Genomic DNA, 19,906 nt, shown 5'->3' with positions numbered 1-19,906 from the left:
TGCTATGGATTCATGTTTTGAATCTTCTCCAAACCTTAACTAAGTAAATGAAGATTCGAATATTCCTGTTTAACATAAATCTAGCTTTTTTAATTGTGATTTAGTGTAAATTCAATATACTTGTTTTATTTTGCGCCATCGGAAGAGAGAGAGAGAGAGATCGTGCAGCATTGTAATTTGTGAACCGAAAAAGAGATTTTTTGAATAATTGATTTTATGTCTTATTGGCTCCTAATCAGAGGTGATCGTCCCTGTCAACCCACTACCTCCTCCTCAAGGCCGAGTACACTTCGAAATGCAGCATCTTGGAACGCACATATAGCAACCGCTCGGTCGCCTTCTGGGGTTTCTGTTCAGCCCAAGATCCGGCGATGGAAGCTGTTTTGATGAGCAGTTGCACGGTTGTAGGCGCCTTCTCCATTTCCAGGCCTCGCCATTTAACCTGCTCTCCAGGGCTCTCTTCGAGATCGCGTAAGCAGCATTGGGTGCTGCCTCCACGCCGAAGTGTAGGTCATCTGATCATGCGGGCATCCAGCACTCTTCCAGCCTCTATCTCCTCTCCTCCCCCTTGCCCATCTCCATCTCAAGGTAGCATCTCTCTCTGTTGAGCTTATTTCTGCATTGATACATTGACGAGTATGGATTTGTGTTTCAATGAAACAAAGCCAAGCAAAAATCTATGGTGTGAGCTTTAGGGAATTGTGTTGATGTTATACACGACATTTTTCTGCAAGGAGCATTTTGGAGGCTTCCTAAGTCTTTTATCGAGTGTCTGTACAAGCATCCCTATGATGGGTAGATTTGACCTGCAGCTACTTTGATATCTGTCATCACCGTCTTTGTGACCCATTGGTTGTGGGCTGGCCATCAGTATCTTGTTTGTTTGTAGCGTAAAACCTTGGGTTGTAATGCTCGGACAATGCACAACTTGCAATGATGTAGAAGGTATGACAGAAAGTCTAGACATTAGCATACCAAAGATATCTGCAAACATGAGTTCCAGAGGGTGCAAGTCCTTTAGAATATTAAACTTTGGATGAGTGACGGTAGTGACAGCAGCTGCATTAGTTTGGCAAGAAAGAGCATTAGCAACCTTGTTGTTTGTCCCTCTAATATGGAGAATCTAAAAAGGAAAGAGGGAGAGAAAATTGACCCATTGCATCTGCTTCTCAGATTCATAGTCCAACAGGCCACTTCTGATTTGTTATTCGGATTTATGTAAATACCGTTTGCGGATATGTCCAAAATAGTGAATCTTTGTCATAAAGAACTTGCTCTTCTTGCTGGATATGATATTGCCCAAGGTAGTGAATCTTTGCCATAAAGAACTTACTTATCTTGGTATTCATGAACAATTTGTGATTGATCTTCTTCGTATTTAGAAAAGATAACCAAGTTGTCAAAAAAGGACCCAGCAAAATTTAGAAGAGCCCACAAGGCTGGGCACAACCACAAAGAGTCCTCTCTTTCTAGATTTAGATGGGAAACCAAGGAGGTGACATCCAAAACTCTTCAACATGAAGAAGTGCATGATATTTGTAACAGGCTTGGACACTCCAAGGGAGAAATCAATAGCAACACATGAACAGAAACTTCAAAATGACTGAACTTTAATAGAGAGAGAGAGAGAGAGAGAGAGAGAGAGAGAGAGAGAGAGAGAGAGAGAGAGAGAGAGAGAGAGAGAGAGAAAGAGAGAGAGAGTCGACACGCCCCGGCGTAGTCCCGTGCCCAGAGCTATTGGCCCCAAAGTCTAGCGCCCCTTTCGGTATTTCTTTATCATTAATCATTGCAAAGTACAACTCCCGAGGGACCTCTGTTCTTTGACTCTGCGTCCAGATGGTCTGTAGAGTGCCCCAAGGGCTCTTATAAACAATACATGGGATGCCCAAAAGCAGAGTTCCAAAAGCAATCAGTTCAAAAGCACTTTTACCCAAAAGCTCTGATCCCCAAAAGCTAGCGTTGAAGATTCCCAAAAGCAGCCAGCATAATTTGCAAAAATCAGTACAGCCTGCCAAGTGGCACCTGCAACGTAAATCGCAAAAATTCCGTACGGCCCAGCCATTTCAGCATCCTTATGATCTGCCACGTTAGCATGTCAGCGCATTTTACGAAAATCCCTTTCAAGGTTCAAGCTTCTGTCTTTTAGGGTTTCGTGCCCCACAGCCGGTGTGTCACAAACGGGAGCGCACACGAATAATCCGTCCATACCTCAAAGGGATCGTCCCAAGAGGCAAGGATGAGACATGATGCTTCTGTTATACCGCATCTTGAGAGTTGCGAAAGCCTCAACGACTGCCTTGGGAAAAACAACACACTGTCGGCGAGTTTTCACCCCTCTCAAAACATGAGTCATGGGTGCGGCAATGCGTGCAAAACTCTCTATGTACGAACTATATGCTTGACATAAACCAAGAAAAGAACGCACATCATTTGCAGTTTTGGGCAAATCCCAATTACGAACTTGTTCTACCTTTGCGGGATCAAGCTTGACACCTTCTGCAGAAATAATATAACCCAGATAAGTAACTTCAGTTAGAAAAAATTCAGACTTCTTAGTTGCAATGTACAGTTGACACTCATCCAAACGGGCTAAAACCTTTTCTACATCCTTTTCATGTTCTCACGATGCAGAGAAAATAAGAATATCATCAAGAAGGATAAACACACACACGCCAATCATATCGCCAAAACGGCCTACCATGAGAGGGTTGAATGTACCCATGGCACCTATCAATCCAAAAGGCAAACCACATACTCCCATTTCCCTCGCTCTGTGCGAAAGGCGGTCTTGTAGATATCGCCTTCGAATACCCTTACGTGATGGTATCCACTTTTGAGGATCAACCTTGTTGAAAACCTTTGTCCCATTGAGCCTATCGAGGATATACTCAATGCGAGGCATCGGAAACTTGTTCTTGAAGGTGTTCAAAGCCCTGTAATCAACACACAAACGAGACGAACCATCCTTCTTGCGGACAAATAAAATAGGAGCAGCAAAAGGACTTACACTAGGGCGTATGAATCCTTTGTCCACCAACTCTATGAGTTGCCGCTCTTGAGTCTTGTTCAAACGGTAGGGAGCCTTACTGACTGGTTGTGCCCCTTCCGTGAGTTCTATGGGATGGTCCTCCGGCCGCTTGGGAGGGAGACGGGGTGGAAGATCATCTTGCAAAAAGAGGTGCTCATACTTGGTAAACAAACCTGAATGCCTGAGTGAGTGGAGAGGCATAAATGAATGCCGCTTGTGCTCCTCTTCGCAATTCACGCTTCGCTTGCACATGAGAAATGAGAGGTAAAGAATGAAGACCCTCCTCACCACGAATGATCATATGAGAGTCACTTTTTGACGTGGCAGATTGTACTTAATTTCGCAAATTGCGATGGTGCTTTTTGGGCCAGATTTTGGAGCCAGTTGCTTTTTGGACCAATTGCTCTTGAGTTAGATTGCTTTTGGGGCTCTGCTTTTGGCATCCCTTGTAAGAAGAAAAAGGACCCAAGGGGCCTCACTCTAGGAGCATCTGGACGCAAAGTTTGAGAGTGGAGGACCCCTTCGGGTGTTGTACTTTGCTCAAGCTTTAATATAATAAAGAAATACCGAAAGGGGCGCCAGGTTTTGGGGCCAATACCTTTGGCACCGAACTATGCCGGCGGACCGTGTCGACTCAAGTTTTAAAGTATTTTAATGTCACGTGACACATCCAACCCTATGTGTCCGTGGACAAGCTACAGCATGACAAGGGTTCAGTTCAGTCAAGTTAGTCTAGAATAGGAAGTGATTTGGCACTTTTATGAGTCTGTTCGCAGACCGTGCATGCCCAGGCACTTAGTGTAGATGCATATCCTCTGGTTGCACACAACATGATCATAAGCATTCCCATCAGAATCCATCAGAATCCTTCAGGGGAATTTTCCAGTGATTTTAGCCTATTTTACCTATTTTTTGACATTTTTCACTTATTATTTTTAAGTGACTTTTGTTGGAAATTAGGTAGGGCAAATTGAGTAAGTTTGTATATAAGCAAACCTAGGCTAGCACTAATTGGCAGAAGAGGCAGCAGGAGCACCTTGCTCAACAGGCAACTTCTCAGCAACACCAACCCTCGCGACTACTGTGGCGTTATCTCCACAGAAGACCTAGCGTTTTTGCATCAGATCAGCCTTGGTGTTTTGTGCACAGTAAATCAGCCCTTGCGTCATCACGACACAGCAGATCAGCCTAGCGTTTTGCATTTGCAGAACCACCGGCGATAGCAGGACAAATTTCAGCCCTAGCGTTTTTGGTTTGCAGCACCACCTCAGCGTTTTTGTAGATCATCGCGATAGAATCAGCCATAAGACTTCAGTTTTCAGCCTTTAGAAACAGTAGATCAAGTCCCGAACCTCGCAGATCTCACCTTCCCGCAGCAATTCCTCGCCGCACGGTGGGATCCATCGAAGTTTGCAGTTTCAGCCCGGAGAACGCAGATTTCAGCATCTGCGTTTTCAGCGCGTCGTCGCATTGTCGTCATCGACATAGAGTCAGAATTCAGCAGATAAAGACTTGCAGATTTCAGCCCTTAGAGTTTCCAGATTTCTGCCCTTCTAGTCGTCGTCCTCATCGTCGTCGACATCGTCGGCAAGTCCAAGCATTGTAGAGATTTGTGCAATCATAAGTAGACCGCTCTCGCCATAGAGAGTGGGGCCTTCGGAGGAGGGTTTTACAACGTCTCTGGTGTCGTATTCTCTTCTCTATCTCTCAGTCTCATGCACTTCCATTCACTGTGTCCATTCACTTTGTTTGTGTCCATTGCACTCTCTCACTAAAGGAACGGAAGGCTCTCCCTTCCATAAGAACATAAGGAACCTTGAGCACAGTTCGAAGCACTCATCTTGAGCAAAGTTCAAACATTCATTCCGTTGCACCTTACATTTAAGTATTTCTCTTGTGTTCGTGCCAGAATCTTGATTTGGGGTGCCCAAGCCTGTGACAGTGGTATCAGAGCACGACCGATTTCTCTTCTACCGGGAAATCCAATCCTCTTACAGCGACACACATGGATTCAAACGATGAATCTCATAAAAATCAGATCAACATAAAAATCAGATCAACATAAAAATCAGACCAACCCTCCTGACACTTCTGAAACGGGAGGCGGTACGGAAAATTCGAATGGATTAATACGGGCCACCTCGGCCTACGTAGTATTAACTAATGGATGCAACGTCAACAACAGGTTGATGAATGCGCACAGCAGATGCTCAAGTTTGCAAAGGATCCACAATATGCAAAATTTTTTACCCGACACTAGATTGACGAAGTGCATACGCGTTGGCAGCAAACCATTTATACGCCAATAAAACTAGCCCTCAAGAAACCTCCAGAGTCACAAAATACCTAGATGGTGTGGTGAGGAGAAAACATAGGTCAGGACTATGTCCCATCGTCCGTCGTCCCCAACCGGGTCCATCGCGCGTCCCCGCGGCCCGTGCCACGGCTAGCCGAGATCGGGTGGTCATCGTCCCACCGTCACCCCGGGAGCTCCGAATCAACCAGAGCCCAACATACACCCCCCCCCCCCCCCCCCCCCTTAGAGAACTCTCGTCCCGAGAGTAGCACTGTTAGGGCTGGAATTTCCCTGGTTAGCGCTTTGGAGGGTGTAGAGCTACGTGCGTCTACGAAATCCAAAATGGGCTGCATGAGCGGTCTTACCGATGAGGCAATGTCTATCTCAAACAGCCGTGCTTGCTGAATGCAGAAAAAGCTGTGGGTACCAAGTCCGCTTGGCACTTTTGATGGGGCTTGAATGATAGATGTATGTACATTGAGGGGCATAGATCAATTAGCTGCGATGATCCATGCCAAGGAACCTATCTGTTCCGGATATTTTACCTGTAGCTGCAGTGACCATGCAGCGCTCGTCTTTTAGTGTGAGAACCAAGGTGCATTGATCCCCACTGCTTCTTGGAAGCTGATTTGTCTGACTTCGTGCTGATTCCTTCCTGGATGGCGACGAAGGTCCACTTCGCGTTAAGGTGAGTTGATTACATGGTGCAACTCCCAAGCACCGAAAAGGATTTGCTCGCTTCACGTTCCATGGAGAGTAAAGTACTCTGCTGAATTGAATCCTTAGCCTTGATTGCCTTCTTCTGCGGAAGATGTGCCCACTCTGATTGGGTTGATGTTGGCTTGCGTGTATGAGCAGTGCTATCTCGTAGACCGTCACTGCGGGAGGCATCACTCAACCTCCGGCCTTCTTGAGAGGAGGCCTTCCTCATGTGGCTCTTGCGTTGAGCCGTCTTTGTGGGGGGCTATCCCCGAATCTGTGTGCTAAGGAAAAAGATGCATGGCCCGCCCGCTTGCAGGCCTCCAGCTTCGCTGTGGTGCTCGGTCCACCACTTCAAGGTCTTCCGGCTTCGATGGTTTGGTTGTGCTCGGTCCACCCAAGTCGAGTTGGGTCCCCGGCTTTGCTGTTGTGCTCAGTCTACCCAATTGCGGGTATCCGGCTTCGCTGTTGGGGTTGGTGCTCGGTCTACCCACTGCGGGTTCCCGGCTTCGCTGGTCTGGCTGGTGCTCGGTCCACCCGAGTCGAAATCGGGTCCCCGGCTTTGCTGATGCTAACTGGCTCTTACCTAGCCTGATGGTCTGCAGGCACACGTCCTACTTGTGAAGGTCCTGTCTTTGCGTGTTGTTGGGGCTCTCATGGTAGCCTGATATTCGGCAGGCACTTGTCCTGCTTTTGAAGTTCACTTCGCTGCTTTGAGGCTCTCGCTGTAGCTTGATAGTCCGCAGGCACTCGGTCCTACTTTTGATGATCTGTTTGTTTGTTGCTGCTTGCGTCTGATTGAGTTGGGGTGTTTTGCCTCGAGGGGGCTCAACCGCTCTCGGGTGTTTTGCCGAAGCCCCGGGCTCAACCGCTGATGATTGGGGCTAGGATCCGGTCTTCTTGCCTTCTCTTGCCGATTGAATTCTCCTCAAGAGGTACTCTCGACCTCACGCTGATATAGCGCGGCTCTTTCCCTGCCGGCTTGTCTTTGCCGATGATGAGGAGGGCCTCCTTGGCTCCTACCTCGCTGCTGCTGCTGTTGCTGCTTGGAGGGGGTTGTCTAGCCTGACCTCGAGAGAGTCCCACTGGACTACATGCTGGGGTGACATCTCGTTGTCCCCTCACGGTGAAGAAGCCTTGGCTCTACTCCTTTGCTCTGACTGCGCCGAAGCAGGCCTTGGTCATCTTAGGATAAACTCTGGCTGGTGGCTGGCTGCTTTGTGTTGTCTTACGTCAAGTCACCGCGTCTCTGAACTGCACCCAACACAATCCAGGAGATACTTAGAAGGATGAGCAACCCCGTCCCATCCCGGGTGCTTTGTAGCTCGCGGCTTCGTTGTGTCCTTTGTCTTGATACATTTTGTGGTAGCATCCTTGTACCTGTGCTTACTTCCTCTGAAGTGGTCTCAATCCAGTCCTTAGGTTCCTGCCCCAAAGCTGCATGAGGGTGGAGTATTTCTAACACGCCCTCCATCCACGGCGCTATTTGTTCCGATTTCTCACGGGGGCTTGCCCAGGTGATTCTGGTGAGAGCTACACTTAGCTCCGCTGCTATGACGGCTAAGTTCCCAGGCCTTGGCCGCTGAACTGCTTTGCTTTTCTTGAGCTGGAGATGCCGTCCAAGCTTGATTGCTATTTGGGCTCAAAGCCCTTGTAGTCAACTGCACTTGCTGTCGATGTTCATGTCAAGGATCACACTCCCTGTACGTCTTCATTCCTTGTACCCTTTAGCTCGATGATGTTGGGTTTGCATGTTCTGAACGAGGGACAGCCTGCCATGCTTCTCGTTACCCTGCCACAGGGGTCTATGTGCATATGCTGCATTCTGAAGTTGAGCCACTGCCGCTGTGACTCTGAGCCTGTGCCACGCAGGCTTGAAGTGCCAATGCTAAGTCACCTCGCTATCCTTGTTGACAGTTGAGGCTGTATCTGAATGAGTCGGTCCCTTACCTTGGGCCGATCTGCCAAGCCTTACCAATACCAGTTTGAAGCTCAATGGTTGATAGCCACAATTGACTCCGGGTCCGCTTACCTCTTCACAAGGTGCTTGTCGACTCCTGACGAGCCTGACTGATGAGAAATTGCATATCTTGAGGGCCGATCCAACTGGAGGCCGATTGTAGGTGATTGTTGAAGGGGTACACTTCGCATTGTGTCCCCGCGGCTGCCCAATGACTGGCCGCTGCTTTTGTTCTTGATTTGCTGCTTGTTTAGCGTGGAGGGTCTCTTCACCTAGAGCCCCCGACGAAGAAAATTTGGAGCCGACGTATCCTAACGACTCGAAGTACCCCTGATGGGCATGTCTTCTGTGTATACCTTGAGCCACGGTTGGGCATCTGCCGCCGGGCTTCCCACATTCCATTGGAGTCGCTTTACTTTGCAACCTCGGTCACATTCCTGGTGACCCAGTGCGTTTGCATCGCTGGCTCGCACATTTGTGATCATCTTGACAGTAGATTTTGCGTACTTTGCTTTTGTTGCCCCGCCGTTGGATATCGCGGGTTTAGCTCTGATACTAAGTGTTACGGGGACTCCCGGGACACTCAAGATGAACACCTTCACCCAGAGGCCAAGGGCCCGCAACTTAGAGCTCACATGCTGGGAGGCTCGCATCCACTGACTTGAGTCCCTTTGGTGGCTCGTTGATGGGCTCGTCCAGAAAACGGCCCGAGATCACGTCTTACTTGACGCGCGCGGGAGCCTTGGTGGCACCGCGCGGAGTTGAAGTTTAGTTGAGTGCGGAAGCGTCTTTATGTTCAAGTTGAGCGAACAAGGCTATTTGGGCCTTGAGCGCATATCTAAGAGGTCCCTCTGGAACTCTCTCAGGCCACTTTGGGCTATCTTGGAAAATTGCCGAAATGGGCCCCGGACCGCCTCAGGTCGGGGTGGGCTGAACCTGCCAGCAGTCCGTCGGTTGAGAACGAGGAGCGCCACGGGCGTGCGTTCATGAGTGTGCATGGCTGATCTCGAAGAGGAAGCCGAGGTCTCCGCGTGGAGCACCTAAACGTCCAAATCGGACATACTGTCCGCGCGTAGCGCCAAGCCGACGCTCGCCAAAATAAACCGACTACGAATCTGCTGCAGCCTTCGTCTGCGAACGAGGAGCGCCTCGGGCGCGCGTTCGTGAATGTGCATAGATGAGCTTGTAGAGGCAGTCAAGACCTCCGCGTGGAGTACTTGAACGTCCAAAACGGATCACCTGTCCGCATGGGGCGCCTTGCCGACGCTCGCCGAAGAGACCCGCCGGCTACGAGCCGACGGCCCCAAAACTGGGTCATGGAGTCCCCGTGCGTGGCGGACTCCCCCGATTACCTCCACGTGATGAAGTGGAGGGGGACACTCCCGTTACCGGGTGCTCTCAAACCCCCATACGCGTCCGTAGTACCTAGACGGTGTGGTGAGGAGAAAACATAGGTCAGGACTATGTCCCATCGTCCGTCGTCCCCCAACCGGGTCCATCGTGCGTCCCCGTGGCCCGTGCCATGGCTAGCCGAGATCGGGTGGTCACCATCCCACCGTCACCCCGGGAGCTCCAAATCAGCCGGAGCCCAACACATAGACGTGTTTGCTTTGCTCAAAACGATCCAAAACAGAGAATTACAGCTTGCTGCATTTATTTGCAGGTTTAGGGTTTTGTGCCAAAACTGCAAGATAACATCCGGGAAGCCTTGGGGTGGTTATATAGGAGTTTTGGCACCTATCAGTGACAAATTACAGCATGCTGATATTGACTCACAGCTCACCGAAAAGCTTTTAAAATGCAAGAAAAATTCCTCCTAGACTAGCACTTTTTGACCTACAAAGTTTTTGGTGCCATTATGTTTCTGAAATTGGGTCAAAAACCTGCAATTTCAGCCCTTGACAGATTGTGATTGCTTGGTGGGAGTTTTGTCTAAGTGGTCGAATCGTTTGTTTTCAGTTGAATAAAGAAATACTGCAAGGGGCGCAAGTCTTTGGGGCCTATAGAATGTCAGTTGAAGTTGTACCGCCCGTATTATGTATTGGCCGGTTTCATGAGATGCTTTTGGGGGACCAAGGGCCTATAAATATATGCACATGGGTCTCAGGACATCCTTCAAATTGTAAGAGTATTTGTGATGCCTTTTGGTCTCACAAATGCTCCTGTAACGTTCAACAGGATGATGGACTGGATTTTCAGGAAGTATATGGAGTTTGTGGGCACATTCTTTGACAATATCATTGCATTCTTCAACAATTAAGAAGAACACAGGAAACATCTCTTGCAGGTTTTCGAGGCACTGTGGAAACACAAATTGGTGATCAACGGGAAAGAGATTTGAATTTTTTCTTGCAGAGATATACTTTATGGGACACATCATCTCAACAGAGGGGTACAGATGAACCCAGCTAAGGTAGAGATCATTCACAATTGGCTAGTGTAACAAATTGCTGACGTGTCGACCTACTGAAGAACGGAGCTACCGACCGAGGGGCCTAAACCCTAGAAGAAGCAGAAGCAGCAAAAGATTTCTGAAAATTGCGTAGCTGCTGATGACGTGGCAGATTTTTGAAAATTCCGTTGACATGATGACGTGGCAGGGTGTACGGATTTCCGCGTTTTGTGATGGCTGATGACATGGCAGGCTGCACGGATTTCCGTAAATTACACTGGCAGCTTTTGGCTTTGCTTTTTGAACTAGAAGCTTTTGAGTTTTGAAGGCTTTTCACTGTAACTGCTTTTCAGGCCAAGGGCCTTTGAATATGAGGTTAGGTCTCATTCTCTGGCATGCTTCCTGGAGAAGGTGAGTTTGGAGTACCGGCTTGTATTGAGTTGATGCAATATAAAGAAATACCGAAAGGGTTGCCAAGGTTTGGGGCCAGTACTCTCTGGGATGGAACTCCGCCACTCCGTGTCACGTGTCGTCTCTCTCTCTCTCTCTCTCTCTCTCTCTCTCTCTCTCTGTTGTCAATGAAGTGCTAAAAGTCTGTTCAGTCTGTTCTTTTCTATTGGCACGTGGTGCCCGTCTTTGTGACAGTGGTATCAGAGCATCAGGCGTGTGCTTTTTTGAAAGCATACCGGTCCTACAAAATAGCAGACAGAGCTTTTGGAATTTGATTTGAGGTATTAGCCACTCCTACCCTTACTTCATCGCGCATCGGGTGCGCTCTTGTCTTCACCGCTCTTGTCTTACAGGGCATAAGCCATAAAGATCACTTATAAGAGAAGGATCCAAGATTTGTTTCGAGGCAGTGCTTTTCTCAGAGGCAGTGCTATGCACATGTTGATAACTACCAAGCAGCATACTCCAAGTACTTGGCAAGCTTTCAAGAAAAAATTTTGCCCGAAGTTTTATGGTTTCTGACATCTTCCTTCGGAGTGCAACTTCTGGCATAGTGGGGTATCCTGGAATGCTTGCCATGGAAACCCTAGGAGATTATAACTTGAAATTTCTCGACATCTCTCAGTAGATGTCTCTTCACGAGCAGATGACCTTGGAGGTCCAGTGCGATTGCTATCTATCGGCTACGAACTTATGGAATGAACCTAACCCTAATTTTTGGTGCAGGTTTAAGGATGGAAAGTCAGTCGACTTTTCGAGCTTGACTGATGTCGAGATTGCTTTTTAAGTTTAAGTTCTGTTTGATCTGTTTGGAATCTTGTTTGAAATTTGTTTGAAATGGATGGTATCTGTTTTAAACCTGTTGTTAGGTGCAGCGGAATGAATGTTGTATTTTCTCAAGATTAGTGATCTTTATTGCTCAAGGTTCCTTTTAGTTCTTAGGGAAGGAGAGAGCTTTCCGTCTTATGGAGAGTGCTATGATCACGAACAAAGTGAGTGGATTGTGCGTGCAAGTGTATGAGACTGAGAGAAGGAGAGAGAAGAGATACGACACCTAGAGGTTGTAAAACCCTCCTCTGAAGGCGCCACTCTCGTCGGCGAGAGTGGTCTACTTTGATTGCACAAATGCGTACAATGCGAATGCAATGGACTGATGCAATGGGACTATGCCGATGACGACGACGGTGATGATGACGACGACTTGATGGCTGAAATCTGTGATCTTCTAATCGCTGAATTTTGGGACTGTTTCGGTGGCTGAAAATGACTGTTTTGGCAGCGTTTTCTTGGCTGAAAAATGAGGTTTCTTAGGGCTGAAAACTGATGGTCTTTACGGGCTGAATCTGCTACACTTTAGGTGAATAATGCCGGTCTTAATTTGCTGCTGAAATCCAAAAACGTTAGGGGCTGAAATTGGTCCTTCTGTCTCCGGGGTTCTGCAAATGCAAAAACGCTAGGCTGATCTGCTGTGTCGTGATGACGCCGGGCCTGATCTGCTGTGCACAAATCGCCAAGGCTGATCTGATGCAAAAACACTAGGTCTTCTATGGAGAAACGCCAGAGTAGTCGCGGGGGTTGGTCTTGCTGAGAAGCAAGGTGCTCCTGTTGCCTCTTTTGCCAGAAAGTGCTAACTTGGGTTTGCTTATATATTAACTTAGCAAAATTGCCCTACCTACTTTTGTAGGAAAGTCACTTAAAAATAATAAGTGAAAATCCCAATAAATAGGAAAATAGGCTAAATGCACTGGAAAATTCCCCTAACTGATGGTAATGGATTCTGATGGGAATTCCGATGATCATGCTATGCGCAACCGGAGGATATGCATCTATGCTAAGTGACTGGGCATGCACGGTCTACGAATAGACTCACAAAAGTGCCAGATGACTGCTACTCTAAACTGACTTGACTGACGGGAACCCTGCTATGGTGTAGCTTGTCCACGGACACATAGGGTTGGGATGTGTCACGTGACACCTATTTTGGTGCCGATTTGAAATGTTTCACTTTGGTTTTAATACTGGTTTCATTGATTGGTGATTTTACTTCCGGGTGGAGAAGTGAGAAATATTGTTTTGGTATTGTTTGAACCTCGAAACGACGCAGGTTGATGCCTGGGGTGCGTTTCATTGTATGTTTGAAATCCTCGGAACGACGCAGGCCGATGCTTGGGGAGCGTTCTGTTGTATGCTAGAAAACCTCCGAACGACGCAGGCCAATGTCTGGGGAGCGTTAGGTTGTATGCGTGAACCTTTGAACGACGCAGACTGCGGTGTGGAGAGCATTTGGTTGTACAATCCTCTGAGCTCATGGCCCGAACCGTTTTATGTTATTTGCGGGGGGAGTGAGGAGGTAGTCGTTGAGTAGCTTCATACCGCAGACCGTTTGTCTCGGGGGAGTGCTCTGCGGCGCTGTTTGTTGTGTCTTGTAACATGCATATGTAAGCATTTGTGTTGCATTGTGATGTGCCAATTACTGAATATTCCTAATTGGATGAGATTGCCCGGGTATGTAATTTTAGTGCATCAAGACACCCGTGGAAGATCAGTGCGGTCTGGGTGTTATGGCTAATTTTATTACGCCGGAATATCAAGAGTTCCGATCTGGATGAAAGGAGAAGCTAACTCCTTGATCAAAAGAGCTGAAAGGAGAAGCTAACTCCTTGATCATAAAAGCCGAAAGGAGAAGCCAACTCCTTAACAAAAAGAGCAAACTGAATGTCCCTAAGAATGTCCCTCGAAAATTTTTTTTGGAGCTAACTTGAGTTGTTTTGCACATATGCTGTAATCGCGGACGATTACTCTCTTTCAAGAAGGGGAGATGTAACAAACTGCTGACGTGTTGACCTACTGAAGAACGGAGCTACCGGCCGAGGGGCCTAAACTCTAGAAGAAGCAGAAGCAACAACAGATTTCTGAAAATTACGTAGCTGTTGATGAGGTGGCAGATGAAAATTGCACTGGCATGATGATGTGGCAGGTTGTACGGATTTTCGTGTTTTGTGTTGGCTGATGATGTGGCAGGCTGTGCAGATTTCCGTAAATTACGCTGGCAGCTTTTGGCTTTGCTTTTTGGACCAGAAGCTTTTGAGTTTTGAAGGCTTTTCACTGTAACTGCTTTTCAGGCCAAGGGTCTTTAAATATGAGGTTAGGGCTCATTCTCTAGCATGCTTCCTGGAGAAGGTGCAGAGTCTGGAGTACCAGCTTGTACTGAGTTGATGCAATATAAAGAAATACCGAAAAGGGTGCCAAGGTTTGGGGCCAATACTCTCTGGGGTGGAATTCCGCCACTCCGTGTCGCTGTCGTCTCTCTCTCTCTCTCTCTCTCTCTCTCTCTCTCTCTCTCCAGCTATCTGAAGATGGATTTGTGATTTGCCCGAGCTGCATGGATACCCACTTGTCTCATGGTTTGAGATGTGCTATTGGTCAGATTCGTACGTCCTCACACCAGCTGGAAATTGAATTTGGCAGATTTAGGGGAATCCCACCTGAGAGCAGAATTTGCAAGTTATGCGGAATGGAGTTGGAGACAGAATTACACTACATGCCATTGCATCGTATACTATGAGATACGTGGGCATTTCCATTGCCTATTTAAAGAAGGCTTTGGACCTCTAGATAGAGTCATGCAATACCAAGAACAAAGATGCTTAGGCTTGTACCTACTGGAACTACATCGGCACAGGGATAATCTAATGAGAAGACAAAGAGCACTACAGCCTCAGAGGCAGATCACAGATTTCTTCAGATCGAGAGAAGCAGGAGTGGAAGGAGAAGCAAGAGGCCAGCAGCAAGCACAAAGGAGTACCCACATTCATACCAAAGGCACCCTCATTAACAAGGCGATTGAGCTTAGGAAATCGAGACGACCACGACCGAGATGCAGAAGCACACTTCACCGGAGGAGACTACAACAAAGGATTAGAAGCATTCTAGCCAGACACCCAGAATGCTCCTAAGAAGTTTATTTAATACTTTGTATTTAGTTTTTCACATTTATTTTCACACTTTCACACTTTTCACACTTCGTACTTTAGTACTAAGGTACCCAGACATTGTAACAGATTTACCACTTTTGTATCAGTTTGGTCTCATAGGTCATTCTGGCCTTTTGAAGACGTTAATATAACATTTCATTTCATTTCATTTCATTTCATTTCTCTCTCTCTCTCTCTCTCTCTCTCTCTCTCTCTCTCTCTCTCTCTCTCTCTCTCTCTCTCTCTCTCTCTCTCTCTCTCTCTCTCTCTCTCTCTCAGTTCTGTTGTTAATGAAGTGCTAAAAGTCTGTTCAGTCTGTTCTTTTCTATTGGCACGTGGTGCCCGTCTTTGTGACAGATAGAACTAAAGAATGTGTACAAAGTTCAAAGGTTTTTGGGTTTGTGCTTGTATTACAGGCGGTTCATTAAAAAGTTTGCAGAGATCGCTTCACCTTTGCATACCCTCAAAAAGGTGTTCCGTTTACTTGGGGACTCTTCGAAATTGCAGTGCTCAATACACTCAAAGAGAAGTTGACGACTGGTTTTGTTTTGATATTACCAGATTTGCAAAAGTCTTTTGAGGTTTAATGTGATGCTTGTGGTAGCAGTTAGGGAGGGTTCTTAATGCAAGAGGGCTATGTCATAGCTTACGAAAGTAGAATGTTTTCTAGACTTGAGAGGGTAGAAGGAACTGTCAGAAGTGATACACGCTCTAACTTAGTGGAGACCTTACTTGCTTGGAGCAGATTTTATAGTATTTACAGATCATTGGAGTTTGAGATACTTCTTGTCCTAGAAGTAGCTTTCGGATAAGAAAATGAGATGAGCAAACGTTTTTTCCCAGTTTCATTTCTAGATCGTTTACATCATGGGAAAGAAGAATTTGGTGGCAAACGCATTGTCTAGGAAGACACAAGTATCGGCCATCTCAGCAGAACTTTGAAGATATGCTTGATCAATATGCTACAGATCTTGATATTGCAGACATCTTTGACCGGATACAGAGCGGGGAGACAATTGCAGGTTATACTATCAAGGAAGGTTATTTGATGCGGAAAATCATGCTGTGTGTGACACGGAATTTGAGGAATAAGGTGTCGACGGAGTGCCATAATCTTCCTTTTGCTAGGCATTGAGGCATCGAGAGTACCTCCAAAGGGGTGGAAAAGTATTTCTATTGGCCTCAACACGAAAAGGACGTGGATGAGTTTGTACGCACTTGTTTGGCTTAGTGGGAGAAGTATTTACCTCTGGTGGAGTTTGCTTATAACAACATTGTTTACAGATCTACGGGAAGGCGCCGTATGAGATTGATGAGGGTGTCAGAAAGGTTCCACCTATTTGAGCATCAAGGACAAGATTTTTGAAGTAGATCAGTTCACACAGGATCTAGACACTCCTTTTGCCAGTTTAAAGGAGGCTTCGCAAAAGTCCTGTACGAACAACTGCAACACACGGGGCAGGCTTTTTGGGCGCTAATCTAGGGCCCGAGAGCTTTTCGAACCCAAGCTTTTCATGTATGATGCGTTTTGAGGCTAGTGTCCTTTAAATACAACCTTGGGAGGCTCACTATGGCATTTTAGTTGCGGAAACAAAGTGAGAGCCCTCCCGGATTTTTACCTTAATGAAGTAATAAAGAAAGAAGTACCAAAAGGGGCGCCAAACTTTGGGATCAATGCATCTGGAAGCGGAACTCCACCCCTTTGTGTTGACTCTCCTCTTCTCTGTGTCTATTTCAAGGTCTGTTGTTGTAGTTTCTCATGTGTGTTGCTATTGATATCTCGCTCGAGTATCCAAGCTTGTTACCGCCACTTCAGCTCAGCCTACAGATACTGAGACCGTTTACTCAGGCCTTCCTAGGCCTGAGCCAACCAACTCAGCCCATACTGACGAGTCCGAAATCGAAGAGGTGTCCATATTGTCAGTACACGTTCTGAGCAATGAGCCTTCTACTACTACCTTTGCACCACCAGCATAGGGTTAAAGCTTCTCCACACACTTTGCAGTAAGTGGGACGCCTCGGCTGGCTGAGGGCACCACAAGAATGTTGCCATTCATTTTTGTGGGGTCAGTCTCGCACACGCGTTCTTCAGTCTCACATTACCTCGCACTACTCCCCTCCACAGTGGTTCATCCTACATTCCTCTTACTTGCCACTTGATATGCATGTCTCAGTCTTGATGACTTTACAGATCCTTTACTTCCTAACGATGACATGCACCTATACCATCCAGGGGATCTCATACACATTACTACAGTTCTGCAAACACAGAGATTTCACGTGGGGTTCATTTGTGATATGATTTATTGAGTGACATAGTCCTTAGTTGCGTTTGTGAGAGTAAAGGTCTATACACTTGTTTCTTTGTGCAGATACATTAGGAATTTGGCAAGCTGCAGATGCTGTCTGTTTTGATGTTGATAGCACTGTCTGCACGGATGAGGGCATAGACGCTTTAGGAGAATTTTGTGGTGCAGGGAAAGCTGTAGCTGCTTGGACTTCCAGGTTACCATCTTGCACTATGCTTAATGGTCTGTATCTTTTAACTTTTATGTATTGAGTAAGTAATTATGCATAGTTCACTAACTTTCTTCTAATCTGATCGTGAGATAGGGCTATGGGCGGATCTGTCCCTTTTGAAGACGCATTGGCAGCCAGACTTGCTTTATTCAAGCCCTCTTTAATGGATGTGGAGAGTTTCTTGGCAAGTAACCCTCCAAAGTAAGGAGTCACAGCCTGTGAGCTTGAAGCTTTGCCCTTAGAGATGACAAATTTTTCTCATGGATTGTATATTCTTTAGGATTTCTCCAGGAATCGAAGAACTCATTAGAAAGCTTCACTCTAAAGGGAAGGCAGTTTACCTCATTTCTGGTGGATTTCGGCAAATGATAGCTGTAAGTCAGTATTTTCTTGCAGCGTGCGCATATGTTGCTAGGATAATGTGTTTTGAGCCAGTTTGGTATTGCAATGGTAAATACTTTGCATGCATCACAATGATCAGTCCTGGATGTGACTTGAAGCTTTGACTCTTCATCACAGCATGATCGTTTGGTTCATGTGTTCATCAATATAGCAATAATTCATTTCATTAGTCTGATGTTTGTGCACTTGAAGAGCAGGAAGGTTTTTCTACAGATAATGGATACTTTCCTTTTGTTAAAAACTTTATTCTGATCAGCTAAGACCGTGCACAAGTGTGATGTTGAGATATTATCTCATGTACCATGGATTCATTCCAGATTTTATTGTAAAGGAAAATCAATCCAGACAATTTATGGTTACGTCGTCATGCATACCTCTGAGCCCTTTTTGTCCTAATGAAGTTTGAAACAAAAGAGCATGAGTCACACAAGCAAAAAGTGCAATAAAATAAGTAGCAGCTCGTGAACTTTTTTTGCTTTTAATTAACAGCCTGTGGCAAAGATTCTTCGCATCCAAGAAGAAAACATTTTTGCCAACAAACTGCTGTTTAATGAGAATGGTAGTTATGCTGGTTTTGACATCAAGGAACCCACATCGAAAAGCGGCGGAAAGGCTGCAGCCATCGCTCATCTCAAGCAGGTCTTGCCATTTAAACTAGTTCAAGGCTGTGTTGCCTTTAAATGTTTTCAAGCATGTTGGGGACACCATACTTTTGTTAGAAATTAGCTTTGCTTTTGCCTGCCAGAAATTTGGCTACAAGAAGTTGGTCATGATCGGTGATGGAGCAACGGACCTTGAGGTACTTCTGGACTTCACTCTAAGCACATTATTTTTGCCTTCTAAAAGAGGCCTTAGAGAAGACGGGAGAAAGGCGTGCATATTATATTTTAATGTTTCTTTCATTCTCATCTTCAATGACTTCATATGAAGCTATTCAAACTTTCATATTTTAGTTAACTTCTAATGTTTCTTTTATTCATAATTTTAATGGCTTCATGTGAAGCTATTCAAACTTTTATACTAGTTATATTTCAATGTTCATATCTTTAATGACTTCATATGAAGCCATTCAAAGTTTCATACTTTTTGTTACGTCTCTTGACATCAGGTTGGGCGCCTGAGCAGTGTCCGACTAGTGTGAACTGGCTTTGTGTGTGAATGCACTCATGGTTGAAGGGAAGTCAGGAAGGGGGGCTATTGAATTGTAGGGGCATTAACTAAGCATTGTCTTATGTGTATGTAGGCCATGTGAGAGACAGTAGACATTTGTTTTCCCATTTGAATAAGAGGGACATCGAGTAGTGGGTCACACACTCTTTCTTTCTCTCTTATGTAGGCTATTGTGATTTTTCACCTTGTTTTTTTTCTCCTCTGGTATAGGCTCGCCAACCCGGAGGGGCAGACATTTTCGTCTGTTTTGGAGGCGTGCAGTTCCGAGTGCCTGTTGCAGCACAGGCTGATTGGTGTGTCCTAAACTTTAGAGATCTGATTGAGTCTCTTTAGATCAGATGTTACTGCCCCTGAGGTAGAAGATAACCTCTTTAAATGCTATTCATTAGCTATCAGGAATGCAGATTCACCTCTCATATTTCAAAAATAGCAATAGAAGTTGATTTGATAGGGTATACATTTACACTCATTGTGACAAGATGAACAAATGGGGAATATATGTGTAATTGTTAGGTTCTTGAGTACTTTGAGCTCAAAATTTGTCTGAATCCAAATGCTTGTATGACAAGTTTTTCTACACCAGATATAGCTATGTAAACTCATTAAATCTGGAGTTTCATCAGATTGTATGAAGAGAATATGATTTTTGAAAGTGAAGATGTGGGCTTAAGGTCGTTTACATCTTCAAATTTGCATGCCGAATGTAATGTGAAACTAAGTGTAGATTTAGCGGGGCTTATCTATTGTGTTGATTGTGGGCATAGTTGTTTCCATACATTTCCATATGGCAATACTGTTAGCGCATCCTCCTCGCCTTATCACTATCCCACACCTCTTGCCTCCACCGTATCTTCACCACAACGTTCAAATGAGTGCCCCATGCACTCGTAGGGCATTGCAGACATTCCTCATGATTATCTCTCGCATTGATCATCTAAAGGTGGCGGGAGTGGTGGATGTTCGGCTGCATGCTTTTTTTTTGGGGGGGCACTTCTTTGAGCATTGATCGCCTTTA

General features: G+C 46.0%; 1 protein-coding gene across 1 annotated transcript; it reads left to right on the top strand.

The window, feature by feature from the left end:
• The first annotated feature begins 236 nt into the window (after positions 1–236).
• Positions 237–19,468, top strand: PSP (3-phosphoserine phosphatase). The gene is made up of 7 exons (XM_086520121.1): positions 237–588; positions 17,172–17,304; positions 17,413–17,520; positions 17,600–17,693; positions 18,211–18,360; positions 18,467–18,520; positions 19,102–19,468. Exons 1-7 carry the CDS (start codon positions 372–374, stop codon positions 19,222–19,224), a joined length of 879 nt encoding a protein of 292 aa, XP_086376247.1. The 5' UTR covers positions 237–371; the 3' UTR covers positions 19,225–19,468.
• Positions 19,469–19,906: the final 438 nt, after the last annotated feature.

This window comes from Adiantum capillus-veneris, chromosome 9 (genome assembly GCF_014529385.1).
Source record: "Adiantum capillus-veneris isolate H3 chromosome 9, ASM1452938v2, whole genome shotgun sequence".
NCBI classification, from domain to species: domain Eukaryota; kingdom Viridiplantae; phylum Streptophyta; class Polypodiopsida; order Polypodiales; family Pteridaceae; genus Adiantum; species Adiantum capillus-veneris.
This window is presented reverse-complemented; position numbering and strand designations above follow the sequence as displayed.